At 41.2% G+C, this 19,872-nt stretch overlaps 1 protein-coding gene across 1 annotated transcript in view; it reads left to right on the top strand.

Moving 5' to 3' along the window:
* Positions 1–19,872, top strand: part of DNTT (DNA nucleotidylexotransferase) — a 165,612-nt gene that overhangs the window by 86,464 nt on the left and 59,276 nt on the right. The window contains exon 8 of the mRNA XM_060240826.1: positions 19,593–19,695. Coding sequence (XP_060096809.1) covers positions 19,593–19,695 — 103 coding nt within the window. The remainder of the gene's footprint in view (positions 1–19,592; positions 19,696–19,872) is intronic.

Here is a 19,872-nt window from a genome sequence, read left to right on the forward strand (position 1 = left end):
TGACAACGAAATAATTCATTGGCAACTCTGAAAAGGGGATGGAGAGAGCTGGAATTGAATGCGCAGTTCACCCAGCCCACCAAAATGCATTAACCCAGCAAACACAACTGCCATTAAGTAATTTGTTACTTTTATTAGAGCTTCAATAAAGAAAAATATTTTCCTCTTGCTTCCCCCACAATAAAATATAATAGCTCAGACTTATTCGTTTATATATATTAATGAGATTCTGAGTAAGGAGAATAGAAATATAATTCCAAAACAAACAACTCTCTTTTGGATAATAAAAATCTGAAATAGCAAATGGAAATTGCCATTGCTTCAAAATCTTCTTCCTTCCCCTTGTTAAAAAAGGGGGCAACAAATAGCTTCATAAACTCAGGGTTTTTTTTTTTTTAGAATATGAAGCTTTCATAATTAATACCCACAAACACTGCCCACTTATTTCAGTAAATAATTTTTATGCAGCTGACCTTTCTCTTTTCTACTGCTATATTATTAATGAAACTAAAGCAATCACTAGGTTATTGTTTGAGCAAATCTGTCCATGGCTTGGACTCTCCACTAATGTGTTTTATAATTTAGTAACTTCTTGGTAGTTTATGTGCTAATAAATTCACAATCTCTGATATTTAAGATAGGAGAAGTGAGGGGACTTGATGGTGAAACTTCAAAACTAAATACTCTTGGTCTGGTTCCTAACGAGGTCTTCCATTGGCTGAAGGAACTTCAGCTATCAGGAAAAAAAGGAGGGGAGTATTTTCGTCGCCCTCTGATTGCAGATTCTTGATTCACTTCATTTCTGTTTCTTGGGGTTCATAGCCCTGTTTTTTGGAGGTGGACATAGCAGACTGCAGTGAGAGTAGGGAGACTGAAAAGTTTGATACTAAAAGCACTGTTCAGCTTCTACTAAATAGGATCCAAGCAACTGGAAGAAAGCATTGACATTGATAAAAGACATAACTGAAGATATTCTGACATTAGACCTTGCACAGTGAGATTTCTGAAAGAAGATGTAGAAAGTAAAGACCCAGAACAATTTACATTTAAAAAAAAAATACTTGTAAGAGCTTGCAAATGGAAAGCATAATTCAACCATAAGTGGAACTGCTATGAAAAAAAATGCAAATAATGCAGAAATTATGGGACTTGCTTACCTTGTAAGAAACAGGGCTGGTACATTGTGCAAATAATTTTGAATTAAAATGGATTAAGAGTCTAAATACGTGTTACTTACATATGCATGTTGCACAAACCTGATGGCTGTTTTTGTGGTTTTGGGAAAGGTAATCTGATGCTGAGAAGCTGCAGGGCATATTTACTTAATTTCCCCTCCATATTTACCACTCCCCAAATCACATTCTTCAATTACAGCTTGTTTTTGAAGGTAAAACAGCTGGAGAGCCCACATAGTTTATTAGACAAAGGATGCTACTAAGAAATCTTCTTCTACTCTATGTTCAAGGCCTTTAACACCTTAGAGACCAGCAAGATTTTGGAGTATAAGCTTTTGGCAGTGAAAGCTCCCTTTGACTCTTGAAAGCTTACACCAAAATTTTTTGTTGAGCTCTAAGGTTCTACTGCAAACCAACATGGCTGCCCTCTGAAACCTATGTATGACAGTGCAATACATTGCCTGGCCCCAAAATGACACAAAAATGGATGCCAGCCAGAAACAAACCTGGGCTTATAATTTAGAAGTGTGAGTAAAAGTGGCTGCCTAACTGATGGCCTCCTCCTTGCTCTGGAGAGATGAATAATTTAGGACAATGGGCCTCCCAAGAACCTATTGCCTCACCTTGGATTAATCTCGTCAAGACCCAGCCTTACTTCTTATACCAATTTACCCTAATTAAAAAACACTTAGCACTATTCATCAAACCTAGTTCCTATCCAATACTTTCAGAGTCATCAAGCACTTTTTACTCTTATAATCCACCTCGGATAAACCCATCAAGCATCTCTCACAAATCATTGTTCACCTCCAACCCCCCCCCCCCCATCAAGTTATTGTTTCTGGGGCTAATACATCAGCTTGTCCCAGGGAGCATTTTGCCCTTTATTTGGAGTCCCTAACCACCAGTGCTGTGTGTGTGTTCTTGGATCTGTATACACCTCCCAAATCAATTTGGGCCTTCTCTTCTTCCCTCCAAGTAATGCTGGTTGTTTTGCTGCTGCCTCCATGGAGCTCTATGTTCAAGATTGATAATTATAGCCTTCCCCAAAATTGCTTTCTTCCCTTCCTGATTTTCTCTTAGCTAGCTCGCATGTTTTAAGTGTGTTTGTGTGTGTTGCCCTTTTATTTCTCTTTTAATTAAAAAAAATGCTTTCCAGCTAAACATCTGCCTGGTTTCAGAATTCTCTTAAGGGAAAAATCCCTGTAAACATAGGAGGAGAATCCCAGTTACCCCCTCTTGCTCATTCTCCTTAAAGCTAATTCCCTCAGCTAGTTAGGAGACTACCTATTTGGGTAACACAGGGTGTTGGCAACCTTAACTACAGTTCTAAAGAACCTAATCATGCACTATAATTACCTATCTGAGTACTCAGTCTGAGATTATGGCTTCTTTGCGTGTGCGTACACACACACACACATTCTCTTTCAGAAAAGCTGCAGTGGTTTAGCAGCATTGTGACCTGTTATTTGTGACTCAGTATTTAAAAAGGTCACATTTCTAGAATCTGCTTCATACCATTGCACATTGCATCAGTTAGAAAACTTGCTGCATAGAGTTCTAAAAATGTGCTGACAGTTACTTTGTGTGTATGTAAACCTAGATAGATGTTTAAGGACTGAAGCTTTGCCGCCTGCCGCCTGTATGCTCTTAACATTTTAGCTGAGTACAGCTGGTCCCAAATCTGCATCAATATTCACTGAAGTGTATATCTTTTTTTGAACCAGGAGAAGGGTTTTTTCCCCCTTCCTTCAGCATTGATTGGCACTCTCAAAATTTATGCATGCAGGAAGTTGCCATGATGTCATTTGAAATACTTGATTGGAAGGGAATGCAATTTACAAGATCTGCCAAGACAGCAAAAGGAAAACTCGAGCCATGTATTTTATGACTTCATATAAAACAGTGACAGATTGGTATGTTACATTTCCTAAGATTTAAAAGCTTGAAATTCAAGGGATGGCTTCCAGGTACAGTTGTATTATTTACACGAACCTGGGACTGAATTGCCAGTGAGTCAAAGCTTAAGCACAGTGTTGGTTTTGGATGGTAAAAATATTGGATTTCTTCCACTGATGGAAATCACCCCGTCTGGATAGTTTTTTTGTACTACATCTTGTACCCAAGCCAAAACAGGAGCAATCTTCAGCATAAGAGCATAGCGAAGGACTGCAACATCTGTAAGCTTAAGTACCAGCATTGGTAAAAAGGGTTTTGGCTTGCCGCCTGAGAATCTAGATCATTATTGTATCCCCAGGTTATACCTCCTTTGCTTTTTCACTGTGGCTTTTCTGTGGTGCTCATATAAATAGATTTTTATATTTATTTACATGTAAACATTGTTTGAAAATAGTTTGCACTGAGAGGCAAACAACACTGACAGTGCCATCCTAAGTAGAGCTACACCCTTCTAAGCATTGAAATCAGTGGATTTAGAAAGCTATAACTCTTCTTAAGATTATACTGTGAGTGTGGATAATATAGAAAGAAAGCATTAAAATAGCTTTTGTGCTGTTACTTCTTTTTAGCATGCTATACAACCGCGGCTGCTGATTCAGCACAGTGGTAATGGAATTTCCACATTTCCCCACATATTTTCTGCCCTAGTTCCCTGTAGCCACATTCCCCACCCACTGGAAGGATTTTTTTTTAGGGTATAGCTTCCCAGCTTTCATTTTCAAAAAAGAAAGCTTCTAGCCTCTTTTGTTTTGGAGTTATAAGGGGAAAGGTACAGGCTGAACAGGACATACACAGCTCTGTAGCTAGGTGAACAATTACGATAGGGAGGGACAGTAGCAGGGTAATTAATGAGAGGGGGGAAATGAAGATATGAGATAAAGGCTCAGTGAATTGAAATGGTGGTAGCAGCAAAATCCAAAGTCATAAAGTGATGGTTTGATTAGAAATATTTGACTAACTAAGCATGTAATCTGTAATTGAAGCAAAGGTCTGAGAAGTTAGTATCAAAATGGATGTCCCTCCCACTGCAGCCCCAAAGCCCCCCCCCCCCCCCAAATGCTGATCATTGCGCACAGAGGACCCAAGGAGCTGCATTTTGGGACACATTTGGGGCAGCAATGAAAGGGGAATGTGAGAAAATGATGCTTCATGGGCAAAAATTCTTCTGTCCGTGCTCTGGTGAATCCAAGCTCTGTTGTATACTAATCTTAGATGAATAAATCATGGTATGGTATGGTGACTGAGCCGAGCCTTACTGTATTTTCTCTTTTCTATCAGAGGGTCTGTTGACAAACCAGTTGGCTTGAAAGTTACAGGGGGACAGATGAGCACTAGTATTGCCATAAGCATCAAACAAAGACCCATGGATAGTACCAAAGTAGCCCACCCGCAGCTTTATGCTTTCATACCAGTGGGCTCTTGTGTACAAATGGTGTCATTTATCCAAGAAATAGCACATTGTTGTGAAAGGAGCTTCATAGAAGAATGAAGATACACTCTCTATTGTTCCTTTGAAGAAAATAGATTTATTCTATTGTAATAATTCAAGACTTAGGGCTTTTTGAGCCTGGGTTCTTCAGCAGGACTAGTACTACTTTATGTCTCTGGTATAGTTCCCCAATGACATCGCAAGAGATCTGTTTGAATGAAAGTCTAGGCAGAAGGGTATGCAATATCAAGCTAGTATAGTCCAGGAAAGTAAGTAGGATTTAATGGTGCACAAGCCTTGGGGTAGCCCTATGTGCTAGAGTAATTTTTATACTGATAAAGGCAATGGTTTTATCAGATGGCCTCTGTTTGTTCAGAGCTGATGTGAATGGATAGCTGCAGAGCACTTGCTATAGAAGAAAGTGCTGCTGTAGACCTCTCTGTACTCTTGGCATATAAAATTATTTGCATTACTTGTCTGTTCTAAGATAGTCCCCAGCCTACTACAAAAGGTTTTTTTCCCCTAAATAAAAAATGCAGTTTTGAATCTGGGAAGAACTATTGTGGATGGCCTTTGTGATGTCTGTCACTCCATGATTTTTAGTATACCCTGCCATTGTGATTCTTTGTTGCTTCTTACCAGGTATCGAGATGAATTAGAGACTGAAATCCTGCCTCTGGCTTTGTTACCAATCATGCGTCTTTGTCCCCTGTTGGCAGATGAAAGAATAAAGATAATAAGGCAAATGCTGAAGTGAGTTTGGACCCAGCGATGGCTTATATGATCAAATGCCCAAGATTTTAGAGCTTGTACAACTGACTCTCATTCTGCTCCATCTCTGTTTTTAACAGAGTGTACAGTAGAAGTCAGACCTGGGGAGAATTCTTTTTTTGCCTTATATATTCCCTACGCTGGTGCTTTGGGGACCATTACTTTTGGTTAAACCATTTTCTGGAATTTAGCAAGTGTCTGCAGACTGAGGGATGAAGGAAAGAATAAACAACAGACCACATTGCTTTGGAGGCCACAACTTTTATTGTGTATAATCATAGGAGCACCAGTGTGGCATAGGGCTTGGATCCAGCATCAGGTAACCTACCATTTTGTTGATGATCCACTTCCCTACAGCTGACCTGCTGGGGGAGCAACTGCAGGATGGCAAGTCCAGCGGTCCCACATGGGTGTCATACACTGTGTAGTTCCCTTGCCAACTGAGGGTTATTGCCCATAGTAGGAAGAGAAACAGGGTGCCTTTCCTTGCTGGGAAACTCTCTTAGATAATGGGTTCACTGGAAAGTACCCTGGTAAACAGCTGCCACTACTCAGGACCTCCTGAAAACATCTAGACTGACCCACTGAGAAGGCAGTCTTCCTGAACAGTACTAAAGTAGTACCAAAATAACTGTTCCAAACTGGATTGTTCTTTGTCCTAAAGGAATTAAGTCTGCCAGGATGGTCCAATGTGGAAGGTAAATGAATAGCTCATTTAAATGGAATCTGGGGTCCAAACATTGCAGGTGGCACCCTTGAGCCTTGATAAAATTTATTTCTATTACACTGGACACCAGCCTCCAAGTTAAGTATAGTGTGGCCAGCCCCACCCTCAAGATGCCTTCCAGGGGTCTCCAAGTTGACTGTGAGACCAGCCTGGGCTACAGCTCCCCATATATTGGAGGAGTGGACCAGACTGAAACCCAGCATCTGATTGGCTGCCCAAGCCTGGCCAAGTCTGGTCATCCCAGCTCGTGTGCTACAAAACTGAAGAGGAAATCCTTTCCCTTCACTTGGTTCCCACTGAAATAGGGTTCCCATTCCTCTGCCTCCAAAGAGCTCCATCATCACTTGATGTTCCCAGAATGATGACATCACCCGAAAGTGATGCCATTGCACCAGGCATGTCACATGGGGGATGCTCTAGTGCAGTGGTCCCCAACCTTTTTGGCACCAGGGACTGGTTTCATGGAAGACAATTTTTCCACGGACTGAGGGAAGGGGCAATGATTTTAGGATGATACAATTGTGCACTTTATTTCTATTATTATACTGTAATACATAATGAAATATCATACAACTCATGGCCCAGTTGATAACAGGACATGGACTGGTACCGGTCCATGGCCCAAGGGTTGGTGACCCCTGCTTCAGCGTATGGGTAAAAAACTCTGTTTGCCAGTGCAATAACATCACTTCCAGGTGATGTCATCATGTTGATGCAAAAAATGCTCCCCTCTGGCAGCCATGAAAGACCTGGTAACCCTATTCCCAGCGCTGCAGCTGCAAAAGCAGCCCTGGGGAAACCCCAGTGGCTGTTGCTTATTTTTCCATTCTACAAATATATGTATGACAATTTCACTAACAGTGTGAAAATATGGAGCTGACTATAATGCGAAGCTGTCACCTATATTGTCCTGGCACTTCAGCAGATGCTGAATCACAGGATTTGGTCTTTAGGTGGGCATTTTCATATTTCCCTGGCTGGACATTCAGCTGTCATGCTTTCCAAGAGGGGCACAAAAACACTTCAATGTATCCCCCATGCAAAATATACTAAAATTTATAAAATGTATGATACATTAACTATATTCAAATTATTCGTTGTACATTGTTGTACACTGTTCAGTCATTGTACATTGAAAATCACGAGAGAGATAAGTGAAACACAAGAGACACATTCTTTTTCTTCCAAGTCACCAAAGGGAAATAATATACAAATAGAAGCAATGGATTGTGTATCAGGTGGAAATGTAACACAAAATGTGTGGCTCTCTTTATATACCCCCTAGACTGTAACTCACTAGTAGACTAATCATAATTCCAAAAATTACTTTAGAGCACCAGTTAACTCTCTCCTTAACTGAACATATTGCTCCCCATTCCCAAATGTTAACATATCTTTGTGTATTGTCTTTAGTTTTTATTTTAACCAGCTTATTTCTAAAGGCATTCTCATATAAATAAAACCAGAATTTAACTATTCAAATGAATTTCAGATGGATTCAGAATATACTCTTTGGTTTATATTTTAAGTGCTGCAGTAAATATTTGTTTAAGCCATTGCCATAACCCCCCCCCCCCCAAAACCACAATTTAAACAATAAGTTAAAAAAAGCTGAATTCATTCTGTACAGGCCACTATATGCAAGTCCAACTAGATCTGCGATGGCATCATGGCTATCAAAGCAAAATTGGCTGCTGTCCATGTGTTCACTATTGTTCAGTCTTTCCATGTGATATTCTAAATAACAGAAATCTGTGTTTTGGGTCTTGACTGATTATTGCTTTGTTTTTTTTAAAAAAAAAAGATTAAAAGATTTTGATTAAAACAAAACCAACCAAAAAGGTAATAGGAGAGGGGAGTGAGAGGTTATAGAAGCAATATATATTTTGCAGTGCTGGTTGCATAGCCTGATAACATTTTTCAGCTGTCTAGCCAAATAGCTATCATTTTCTGAAAGCTATTTCCCTGTGGCAGTTTACTTTCTTTCCTTACTAAATAAAGACAGTGAAATGATATGACTAAAACTGTCTATTAGCATTACTAATACAGTTTGAATGTGTGAAATGCGGGTATGACTCACTCCCATTTTCTTCACACTTGCAACACAAAAATACTATTAATTGCCAATGCTTATTTCAAGAGCTCAAGAAACAAAACCAAAGAAAGGACAGAACTCAGTTTTTATCATTGTAAGATGTTATTGGTAATGGTAGTGGTAGAGTATCTGCTTGGGAAGCAGAAGGTCCCAGGTTCAATCCCTGGCATCTCCAAAAAAGGGTCCAGGCAAATAGGTGTGAAAAACCTCAGCTTGAGACCCTGGAGAGCCGCTGCCAGTCTGAGAAGACAATACTGACTTTGATGGACAGCAGCCAAGGGTCTGATTCAGTATAAGGCAGCTTCATATGTTCATATGTTCCAGTAGCAGTGTGCTACATGTGAGAATTCAGTGGGCATGGCGAACCCCCTTGCATGCAGGAGCTTCCCTTTCTCATATGTTTGTGTTGAATTTAAAACTAGAGAGGCCATAGAGTTGTCAGCACAAAGGCTAAAAGGCTAATAACTTGTAGGGATAGCAGTCTCCAGGTGCGACCTGAGGATTCCCTGGAATTACAATTCATCTATAGACTGCAGAGATCAATTCTCCTGGAGAAAATGGATGCTTTGGAGGGTGGACTCTGTAGAATTGTACCCCACTAAGGTCCCTGTCCTCCCCTAAGCTCCACACTCAAATCTCTTAACAGTTTTCCATCCTGGATCTAGCAATCCTACCCCTGATCTCCTTCTGGTGGCCAGGGGAGCTAGCAACCCAACAAAGGAGAAAGGGCGGCAGTGAGGAAGGAATGAACTAATTTTGAGTTTCATGAGAATGTTGGTGCCTTTGAGAGATAGGAAGACTTTGAAACTGAACTGATGAGCATGACTGGAAAAAAATGGATCATTTGAATCTCAAGGAAAGAACAAGTTTCAAGAAAAGAAAGGGATACAGAAGTGGGAGTGAAGTAGAGAGATATTATGAAGAAGAAGAAGATATTGGATTTATATCTCGCCCTCCACTCCGAAGAGTCTCAGAGCGGCTCACAATCTCCTTTACCTTCCTCCCCCACAACAGACACCCTGTGAGGTGGGTGGGGCTGGAGAGGGCTCTCACAGCAGCTGCCATTTCAAGGACAACCTCTGCCAGAGCTATGGCTGACCCAAGGCCATGCTAGCGGGTGCAAGTGGAGGAGTGGGGAATCAAACCCGGCTCTCCCAGATAAGAGTCCGCACACTTAACCACTACACCAAACTGGCTCTCCCAGATTGGTAGACTGAAAGAATTAAACTATGGAAGTGAGGATAGAAGAGAGAGAGTGGAAGCAGGAAGACTGAGAAGAAGAAGGTTAAAACAATCTATACAAGAGATGACACAAACATGGTTTTAGACAGGGGTCCACAACCTTGTTGAGCCTCTGGGTGTTATCAGAATTTTGAGAACCAGGAGTGGGTTGGGCCATCACAAAATAGCTGCTGTGGGTAGGTGTGTGACAAATCACAAAATGGCTTCCATGGGGAGGGTCTGGCTTCAGTCACAAAATGCTGGAAGACTTCAAGTCAAGCCTCCTTCTGTAATAGAGGCCGTAGTTTTTGAATAGGTATTCTCTGTAGGTAGAAAAGTGCTGCCTCTTCTGAAACATCTCCTAATCCAATAAAATGGAGGAAATCCAGGACTGGTTGTCTGATTTGGAAGTGAGATTCTTTGGGGACAAAGCAAGTGGATGCTGGGAAATACATTAGTTGGCACATATGAGCTCCATGGGGGATCACTGACTTCAGCTTTTACTGAAATCAGAAAAGAAACAGGGAAGCATTCTTCACATTTTAAATCAAAACAACAAATGATAGCCAAATAATGGTCACGAGGGCAGTAAGAAAACCAACAAGATTCTGAGCTTGGGTAGAGGAAGAAACTGAATTATCAAGTACAAGGGAAAGAGACAGGGCAATGGTAAATGCTACACCACAGATGAGGTTTTTTTGTCCTCCTTTAATAATCTTTGTTAGATAATTACTCTTTTTTTTGCTTGTTCTAAGAGCCAGTTGTCATGTCAGCTGAATAATGATAGCGCAAGATGATGATAAATGATGGACAGGTATGGCCAATTGAACTACTGTTGCACAGAGAGTGCTTGAGATCCTGCCAGTCCAAGAGTCTGACAAAGAATGATGAGGTCAGCACAGTCTGAATGTTCCAGGAGTTTTCCCAGGACATATTCTCTGCCCTCCAGTACAGCGTTCCACTATAAATCCTCAAATAAATTATAGCATAAATAATGCATGATATTTTAGGTATAGCATCATGTATTTTAGAACAGTTGAAAAAAAATTACTGTCCAGTACAACTAGTGCAATATTTTAGGATGATCCATTCCTATATTTCTGTTTCTGTATGAACTACCTTCTGATAATTACATTCATAAAATATTTTGATATTGCAGGATGTGATCCAAGAATTCAACTGATGCACTGCTTCTGAAACACTGCTTTTAGAGTAGTTTTTAAAAGAGCACGTAAGATCTTCCCATCATTTCTGAATATCTGTATAAGCATCATATCCTGCTGCAATCTATAAGCAATTTAAGTAGGATGTATTGTATATCATATTGAATATTTATAGTATTGAATATTTATAGTAGTCAAACATCAAAAGGTTCAGCATTTGGGAATTGCAAGCTATAAATAATGAATAAGAAGCAGCATTAGAATACAATGGCAAAAAAAGAGAGAGAGGTTACAAAATATGTATTTGGGTCTCTGGCCAGGACATCAGAACAGACTTTGAGAGCATAATCTGGTGTAACATCTTTTTTTTCCTCAGTTACTAAAAGGAATGAACACAATTCCAGGAGATCTAACTTTCTATCATCCATGGAGAGGGCTTGATACCCTAGGGAAATACATTAAGGACTATAAGTAGGTTGTGTTCTGTCGAACTTTCCAAAGGGCTGTGGATTTAGTCTAGAGATACTGCCTTTAACTCTACTTTCTGTTCATGTTTTCTGGTCACATATCTGGTTAATGCAGGCATTTAATCTTGCGGGCATGTGATTTGCTGTTAGTTCCTTTTCTTACACTTCAAGGAGTTGGAGGGTTACAACAAACTGATAGTTTACCTGGAGGCAAGAGCAGAAATGGAAGTCCAGTCTTCCCCTCTGTAAGCATTTGAACTCTATATGAGCATGAAAATTACCAAATGGTTTGCAAGGTTTTGACAGATTGTCACGCTCTGTGAAAAGAGTGTCCGTGTCTTTCCATTAGTGAACGCTTTGTAGATACTGAGGGGAGGGGGACAGTTCCTTAGAACTGCAGCAGAATATGGTAGTGTCAGAATATGGTGTTCTCTGAGCTGTGTCAAAACAGATAATTAGTTTGAATTCGTTCCTAGTTGATACTCGCAATAATCTTTAAGAAAATGATTTGGTGGTGGTACTTTCTTTCCCACAGACTCCCACAGCTATAAAATGCCTAGTGTTTAGATAGTGGGATTTCAAGGGCACAAAATGTGTATATGCACTGTTTTAGGAATCCTTACAGTTATGCCATTAAAGGTTACTGGAACTGGACTGGAATCCTTACAGAGTAGCTGTAGGTCAGTATTACTATTACATGTTATTAAAGAATATAAGGGTAATATGTATTGTTTGTAGTACTAGTACAAAAAACTGGAAGTAGAGATGGAAATCAGTCCAGGATAGAGAACTGTTTGTAAGCTGTGCAAATGTTATGTGGTATTCACTAATTATAACAAATTGCATAAGATTCTGTGCCCTTCATAAGGAACATGTAATGGTAACTAGACTAATGCACATGAAGCATATATCGGATCTGATGTTTTGCGTTGGCCTGGAGCAGGAGACCCCAACATGATGCCTATCAATGTTTCCTGGCCCTTGCCAGGTGCTTTTAGAAAGACGGGGCTCTTGCCCAGCAGGGCTTCTGATTGGCCACTGGCTATCTGATTGGCTGAGCAGAAGTATCTTCACCATGTGATTGAAGGTAAGTTTTCATGTATTGAAGACAATTTTTTAAAGCAGTCTGTTAATTTCAAAAGTTCTGCTGCTTGAAATGTTGCAGAGTTACTATTAGAGTTATATATAACCTAGATCTTTTGTACTTCATGGTTGGCTTTGCATCCTACAGCAGCTGTTTTGTGGTTGCATCCACCACAAAAGGGGGAGGGATAGTGGCTCAGTGGTAGAGCATCTGCTTGGTAAGCAGAAGGTCCCAGGTTCAATCCCCGGCATCACCAACTAAAAAGGGTCCAGGCAAATAGGCATGAAAAACCTCAGCTTGAGACCCTGAAGAACACTGCCAGTCTCAGTAGACAATACTGACTTTGATGGACTGAGGGTCTGATTCAATATAAGGCAGCTTCATATGTTCATATGTTCACCACCCTGTGTCAGAATTCCAAAGGTACCTACAGGATGAAAAATATTGGAGAGCCCTGGGCTGGACACATGTAGTTACTGAGCACACTGAAAGGCTACCATTGCTATGATTAGACTTTTCAACAGTAGAGATCTTGTTAAGTGGTGGCCCTTTCTGGGAGTTTATAGATCAAAATCTGATTGCAGAGCCCTTTTTGGAATATACTTACTAAACATAGTGGCTTCTGTGTTGGTGGCCTGTGAAACAGCAGGTGATCATGTGAGCCAGTTTGGTGTAGTGCAGGGGTGGCCAATGGTAGCTCTCCAGATGTTTTTTTGCTTCAGCCAACATGGAGAGCTACCGTTGGCCACCCCTGGTGTAGTGGCTAAGAGCATGGATTCTAATCTGTGAGAACCAGGTTTGATTCCCCACTCCTCCACATGCAGCTGCTGGAGTGACCTTGGATCAGTCATAACTCTCTTGGCACTGTTCTTGTCACTCCAATTCATTACTCTGAAAAAGTTAGCCCAAGTTTCTCATTCATCCAGTCCTCTCTGTGGACAACAGGAAGATTATCTGCACTGTTGGCTTTCACGTTCTTGCATCTGAACAATCTGGGAACAGATACTTGCACAAATCCAAAAAATAACTGGCATTGAAATCTTACCTACTCCAGACAAACTCTTTCTTGAACATATGAAGCTGCCTTATACTGAATCAGACCTTTGGTCCATCAAAGTCAGTATTGTCTTCTCAGACTGGCAGCGGCTCTCCAGGGTCTCAAGCTGAGGTTTTTCACACCTATTTGCCTGGACCCTTTTTTGGAGATGCCAGGGATTGAACCTGGGACCTTCTGCTTCCCAAGTAGATGCTCTACCACTGAGCCACCATCCCTCCCCCATCTTAATGGATGGTGTTCTGGTTCTCAGGGCCAAATTAATAATTTGGTCAAGTAGGCACTGGCCTATAGGCTCCCATGCCTTTAGGGGTTCCGGGCTGGCTCCCACCCCATTTCCCCCCTCCTTGCAGCCCTCCCAGCAACTGATCCACTGTTTGCCCAACTTGCCTGGTGCAGCTGCTGCTGGCCTTGTCACCACATTTGCCTCTCTCTGCCTCTTCCCTGTAGCTTTGTCAAAGGGGCTTTTGAGACGGTGCCTGCAGGCTGCAGTGGGGGCCATGGGTGGTGGTGCTCTGATAATTTGCGAGGGGGTCCCTGAGATTTTGACTGCCTAGGGGCCTCCACAGGGTTTAATCTGGCACTGCTGGTTCTTGCCCCTCTTTCCATTCTGAAGCCATCTCAGTTCTTCTGTTTGCTGCAACATCAGCTATAGCTTCCCACTGGAAAGATAAAACAATCCTGGATGTATTGCTCTGGCACAAAAAGGTATGGGATCTTTACATCATGGCCAAAATTACTGACCACTTATCATACCTCACCCTGCAAATGTCTTCATCTAATTTTGTAGCAGTTTGGTTCCCTATTATGAAATATTTGATGATGAAAATAATCTATGCCCATAGTAACTTTGGAAAGTCTTTAGGTCCTTCCAATCTCTGGCTTAAAATGGTGTAAAGGAAAACAGAGCAAATAGGATTTAATTACTGCTTATTCTGTGTTTCTAGATTAATTTTTATATATGTCAGTTATTTTACTAATTATTGATGTATTTATGGTGTTGTACTGTATCATACTTCCTCATCTTGTTATATTTATTTTGAAAGAAAATGCAACAAATTGTTTAAAACCTAAAAAGAGAGCTCTCTCAACCCCACATGCCTTGTGTTGTGGCGGGGGGTGGGTGGGTAAGGAAGGAGATTGTAAGCTGCTCTGAGACTCCATGTGAAGGATGGGGTATATATCCAGTCTCTTCCTCCTCCTCTTCCTCATCAAACTTGTAGGCAGGTATTATTTCTTACTCCTTCATTGCCCTGATCCAAGATTAACTGTGCTGTCAGTTAATTCATCTGTCAGTGAAGCAAACTGTTATTTCACAAATATTTTGATAACTCTGTACCCTCCTAAGGAATGGTTCTGGAAATGGTGGCAGCAAGATGGCCATGAACAGCAGAACATCACAAGTAGAAACCAATGTTGATTTATATGCTGAGCCCAACCAGCATTTTGGTGATTGTCTGAGTGCTTAATCCTAGTTAATATACCATGATTTTGCATCTGAAGCTGAATACTAAGACTACAGAGTATAGCCTAAGCAGAATTCAGGGAGAGAGAACAAACAGGTGTCTGGGAGTGCTTCCTTGCTGCTGGTGTTGCGTCCTACTGGCCGGGCTATTCCATAAGATGGGGGAGGTTGCTCAGATGACTACAGCAGAATTGGTGATGGATGAAGCTGTGAGGACACACAATAGAGCCCAAGTGAAGGCCTATGAAGTGGCTGTGAAAGCAGCAAAAAGATATCATTTTGCTGCCTCTATTGTGTCTGCCAGCTCACAACCAGCTGAGTTATTCAGATTGGTTTGACAATTGACCACCTCTTTGTTGTGTCCTAAAACTGGTACTGATTTAGCTCTCAACTGTGATTCATTTGCAAACTTTTTTGTGGATAAAGTCTCTAAGCTCTGCCTGGATTTGGCTGCTGAATTTGAAAACAGTAGTGGGATGGGGGCTCCACTTGATCCATTTTGTTCTTTTTTGGACTCTTTTGGCCTGCTCACCCTTACAGATGTTGACAGGATCTTAAGAGCTGTGAAACCAACAACCTACTTCTTGGATCCTTGTCCCTCGTGGCTGGTAAAATCGTGCCACGAAGGGGTAAGCGGCCCTTTGAAACAGATTATTAATTTGTCTCTCTTGCAAGGTTATTTCCCCATCTACCTTAAGGAGGCGATTGTTAGACCTTTGCTAAAGAAACCCTTCTTAGACAAAAAGGACCTGGCCAGTTACTGCCCAGTGTCTAATCTACCATTTCTGGGGAAGGTAATTGACCAGTGGCCAAGGTGCTCCAGGTTTTCCTGGATGAGACATCTGCTCTGGACCCTTTTTCAGTTGGTCTTCAGCCTTGGCTTTTGGACCGAGACAGCACTGGTTGCTTTGGTTGATGATCTCCATTTACATATGGAGAAAAGCATGCTGGCCCTGTTGATGTTTCTGGGTCTATCAGTGGCCTTTGAAACAGTGGACCATTTGGTCCTGATTGACCACCTTCCTCTCAGGGGGTAAGAGGTACTGCCCTTAGCTGTTTTCCTCATTTCTCCAGGGACATTATCAGATGGTTGCGATTGGGGAGGAGAGATGTTCCTGACAAGACCTGGATTGTGGGTTCCCACAGGGTTTGAGCCTTTCTCTGATGTTATTTAACATGTATAAGTGCCCTCTAGCCAAGATCATCAGGAGGTTTGGAGTCAGGTGCCATCAATATGCTGATGACACTCAGTTCTTCCTCCTGCTGGATAAGCAGCCAGCAGCAGAGCCTTTTGTGCTATCCCAGTGCCCGGAAGTGGTAGTGCAATGGTTAAGGGGGAGCTGACTAAAGTTGAATCCATCCACAAGGGAGGTCATGCAGCGGGGAAAGACTGAAATGATAGCTGGATGGTCACTCCCAAGACATGATGATGTCCAGTTGATAGCTGTAGACTCTGTAAAGTGTGGTTGGATTCTGTGCCCGTGGTAGCACTGTCAGTGTTTTTTCACCTACACCAGGCCCACCAGCTGGCTCCTTATTTGTTTGGTCAGACCTTGCTGCATTGATCCATGCAACAGTCATCTCCAGACTGGACATCTGCAATTCACTCAGATCCAGAATGCAGCTGCCAGGTTGTTGACTGGAGCATCACAGTCAGCTCACAGTCTGTGGTATTAACCTTTAAAGCCAAGGGTCTGGGGACCCTCATACCTATGGGACTGCCTCTCCCATTACAATACCCTGTGCTCTCTTTGGTCATCACCTAGGGATCTCTTGCAGGTGCTTAGCCTCAGAATGGCTCAGTTAGCTGTCACCAGGCAAAGAGCCTTCGCAGTTGTGGCCCCTGCCCTGTGAAATGCACTCTCAGATGACACCTGTGCCATGCTAGACTTGCTTAGTTTCCATAGAGCATGGAAAGCTGAATTATTCAGTTTGGCCTTTGGAGGATAACCACGTTTTGGCTGTTTTAAAAGTGGTATGGTGATGGCCATGTATTTTAACATTTTAATGTTAATATTTTATATTTGTTATTTGTTTTTACCTTATTGGTTTTAATGTTGTAAGTCACCATGAGATCCTTTGGTTGAGTGGCGACTAAAAGATCTAATAAATACATAAAATAAATAAATGGTAGAAGAAGGCCCACGAGCGGAGGAGTTGGTATCATGCCCTGGTCTGAGCAGCTTGGTCTATAAGAGGGATGGATGAAACAGAGATACAAAGAACTGGTGGTAAAAACACTGTAATGTAGACAGGTGAGCAATGAGACCAGAGGAGAACCTCAGAGCATAATAAATGAATAAGAATCTCTTTGCCAAGGTAAATTGACACTTCTTCTAACATAACTCATTATTTTCAAGGTGGACTAGTATAACTCTCTAGAGCACCACAAAATGTCTTTTCTAGGCCTACCCCAACTACGGTATATTTGAAGTTTCATGTTATTTTTAGAGGACTAGTATCTGACCTGCATCATCTACTTTTGCTCCTGATTTCCAGGTAAATATGTCTGGGCTTATTTTTTCTAATGGAGATTTCAAGAGATGTTTGTTTCCTCAAAAAGCACTTGGGAGATGATAAGTGCATAGCGTGATTTTTCTGACAACCTGGAGCTGTAACTTCATATTTGTTGGCTGTTCCTCTCTATTGAAAATGTTACCTGCACTAAACTTGTGTGGCTTCAAAGTGAAATGAATGAACAAAAAAGCAAGAGAAATCCTGTGATAAAATTCTTGCAACAAACACATGAACATGAACATGCATGTGGCTCTGGAGAGCTGATCATATCGAGCTTATACGCAATGACTGACACCCATAGCCCTATTATAACCAAGTGAAAGTCCCTGCATGCAGTACCTGCTTGATGACCATTCATTCATTCATTCATTCATTCATTCATTCATTCATTCATTCATTCTATTAGACTTTTAACCCTCCCTTCCCTGAATTTCAAAACTCAGCATAGCTGAATATATACATCTGGCTGCCAAGGTTCACATAGCTGAGTTGGAGTTGTATCTGTTCAGCACAGCTGATAGAATGTCTCTAGAACTAGTGAGAGCCTCCCTGTCTGTAGATTGCCCCCTGCCACCATTGAGTGAAAATTAATCAGAAAACAGGTTTAATTTCTCAAGCAATACTTGCTATCTATTTCATGGTGTAAACACGTACCATTGTTGTATGGATGTAATCCACTGATAGAATAACAGCAAAAAAGCATTGTGGGACTTTCAGGACTAATTTATTAGAGCATAAGTATTTGTGGACTATTGTCGTTTAAAAATCAAATGCATGAACTGTGTCCTCAGTTGGCAGAAATATATACAACGAGATAGAGAAAAGAGCTGTAAACGATGAAGTTAAAAAGTGGTGGAATGCAAGCATTTCAGTTCATTACTTTTCTGTGTAAAGTTCAAATGTCATTGACAGGATGTAAATGTCTCATGGAGCTCCATGGTGCAGAGTGGTAAGCTGCAGTACTGCAGCCCAAGGTCTGCTCATGACTTGAGTTCGATCCCAGCGGAAGCTGGGTTCAGGTAACTGGCTCAAAGTTGATTTAGCCTTCCATGCTTCCGAGGTCGGTAAAATGAGTACCCAGCTTGCTGGGGGTAAAGTGCAGTTGACTGGGGAAGGCAATGGCAAACCACTCCATAAAAGTCTGATGTGACATCACCCCATGGGTCGGTAATGACTCGGTGTTTGCACAGGGGTCTACTTACCTTTTAGGTGCCTCCTGAGTCCTATTCCGGCTTGGAGGAGAGGAGAAGGATGTAAACTCACTAATCAGAGAGAAAAGTGGGGTATAAATGAAGAAATTTAAATGAATAAAATTTTGGGCACTGGGAGCGAGTATGACATGCAATGTTCCTGATATGTGTGGGTTCTGATACATGTGTACCAAGGCTGAAAATATGTGTTCCCACTCTCAAACAAAATGGTGGTTGTGTGTGACAGGAGGATTGTGTGTAGCACTCCCTCCTGATATTTTTGATTGCAGCACCAGCAGTGTGACACATGAAAAGGGCTTGGGGAATGGGGTTTTCCATGCATGGTGCACTGATCATATTCCTGTATTGTACTGACTTTTCCAAGGTTGTCAAGTATCTTTGCTTAGCAGTCTCTCAGCCCTCAAGGCCACAGTTTTGAACTGATGCTGACCAATGCCTACCCAGGCGTTGTGAGTGGTAGAAATAGAAAGAAGAGCCACTAGAGCCTGATTCCTACCTATAGAGGAAGGAAGAGCTTTGTTATTCCCTCTTTGACCATGTGTCCCATAATTCATTTTTATTCTCTTTTTCAGAAGCAGGTAGAGATCATTTCCTGGCCACTGAAATACAAATAAATGTGCTTAGAATTTTCAATCCTTTGGAGACGCTCTATTGACAACCATTGTTAAAGCCAAAACAGAAAAGGCCTTCATTATTCCTACTGAAAGAAATATTTGAATTACTGGCATTTCATGTTTGCAGAAAAGAAAGAAAATAAATTACCTGTACCCAGACATCCTTTTTTTTTTGTAATTAAAATGTCCATCAAAATTTAAACCAGAACATTAGACAATGACAAGGCTGCTAGACTTATCAGAAATTACTGCCTTGTATTAATAAAACACGTCTAGATCTGTATCTTTATCTCAATTGCGATTTTCCTTATAGAAGACTAATGCCTTTTTTTCTAGGATTAAACAGAAAAAAAGGCAACACCACAATTTACCCAGAAGATCTGTGTTATCTAGTTTGGATAAGAGATGAAATACATCAAGCACTTTAAATTATTGCATAACAAAGAACAGCGACAGATCTCATAAAAGAAATAGGAGATTTCATTTTGATTATGTTTTAGGAAACACTGCTATAATTTTATTCTGCAAGCCATTTTTTTTTTTAAATAATGCAGGGGTAAAATCTCTTTGAAAGTAGGACTTGATAGTGTCAGTAGAAGTTGTATGGTTTTATTTTGCCTTGCATGTTTCTTATTGACAGGGGAAAGAAGGAGGGACATGATGTAGACTTTCTGATTACCATTCCGGGAGCACCGCAGGAAGACAAACTGTTACACCAAGTGATTGACATCTGGAAAAAGCAGGTAGGACAAATTGTCTTAAGATCACTGTATTCAGCACTCTCAGAATGCAACTTGATCAATGTATGTAGATACAGAATGCTTTTCTGTTCCAATCAACACCTCAAGAGGTATTTTTCAATCTGGCAGTGGTTTGTGTTAATTTTGGGGGGAGGGTGCTGAATAAAAGGTGTAGTGGTA

This window comes from Heteronotia binoei, chromosome 6 (assembly GCF_032191835.1).
Source record: "Heteronotia binoei isolate CCM8104 ecotype False Entrance Well chromosome 6, APGP_CSIRO_Hbin_v1, whole genome shotgun sequence".
Lineage (NCBI taxonomy): Eukaryota > Metazoa > Chordata > Lepidosauria > Squamata > Gekkonidae > Heteronotia > Heteronotia binoei.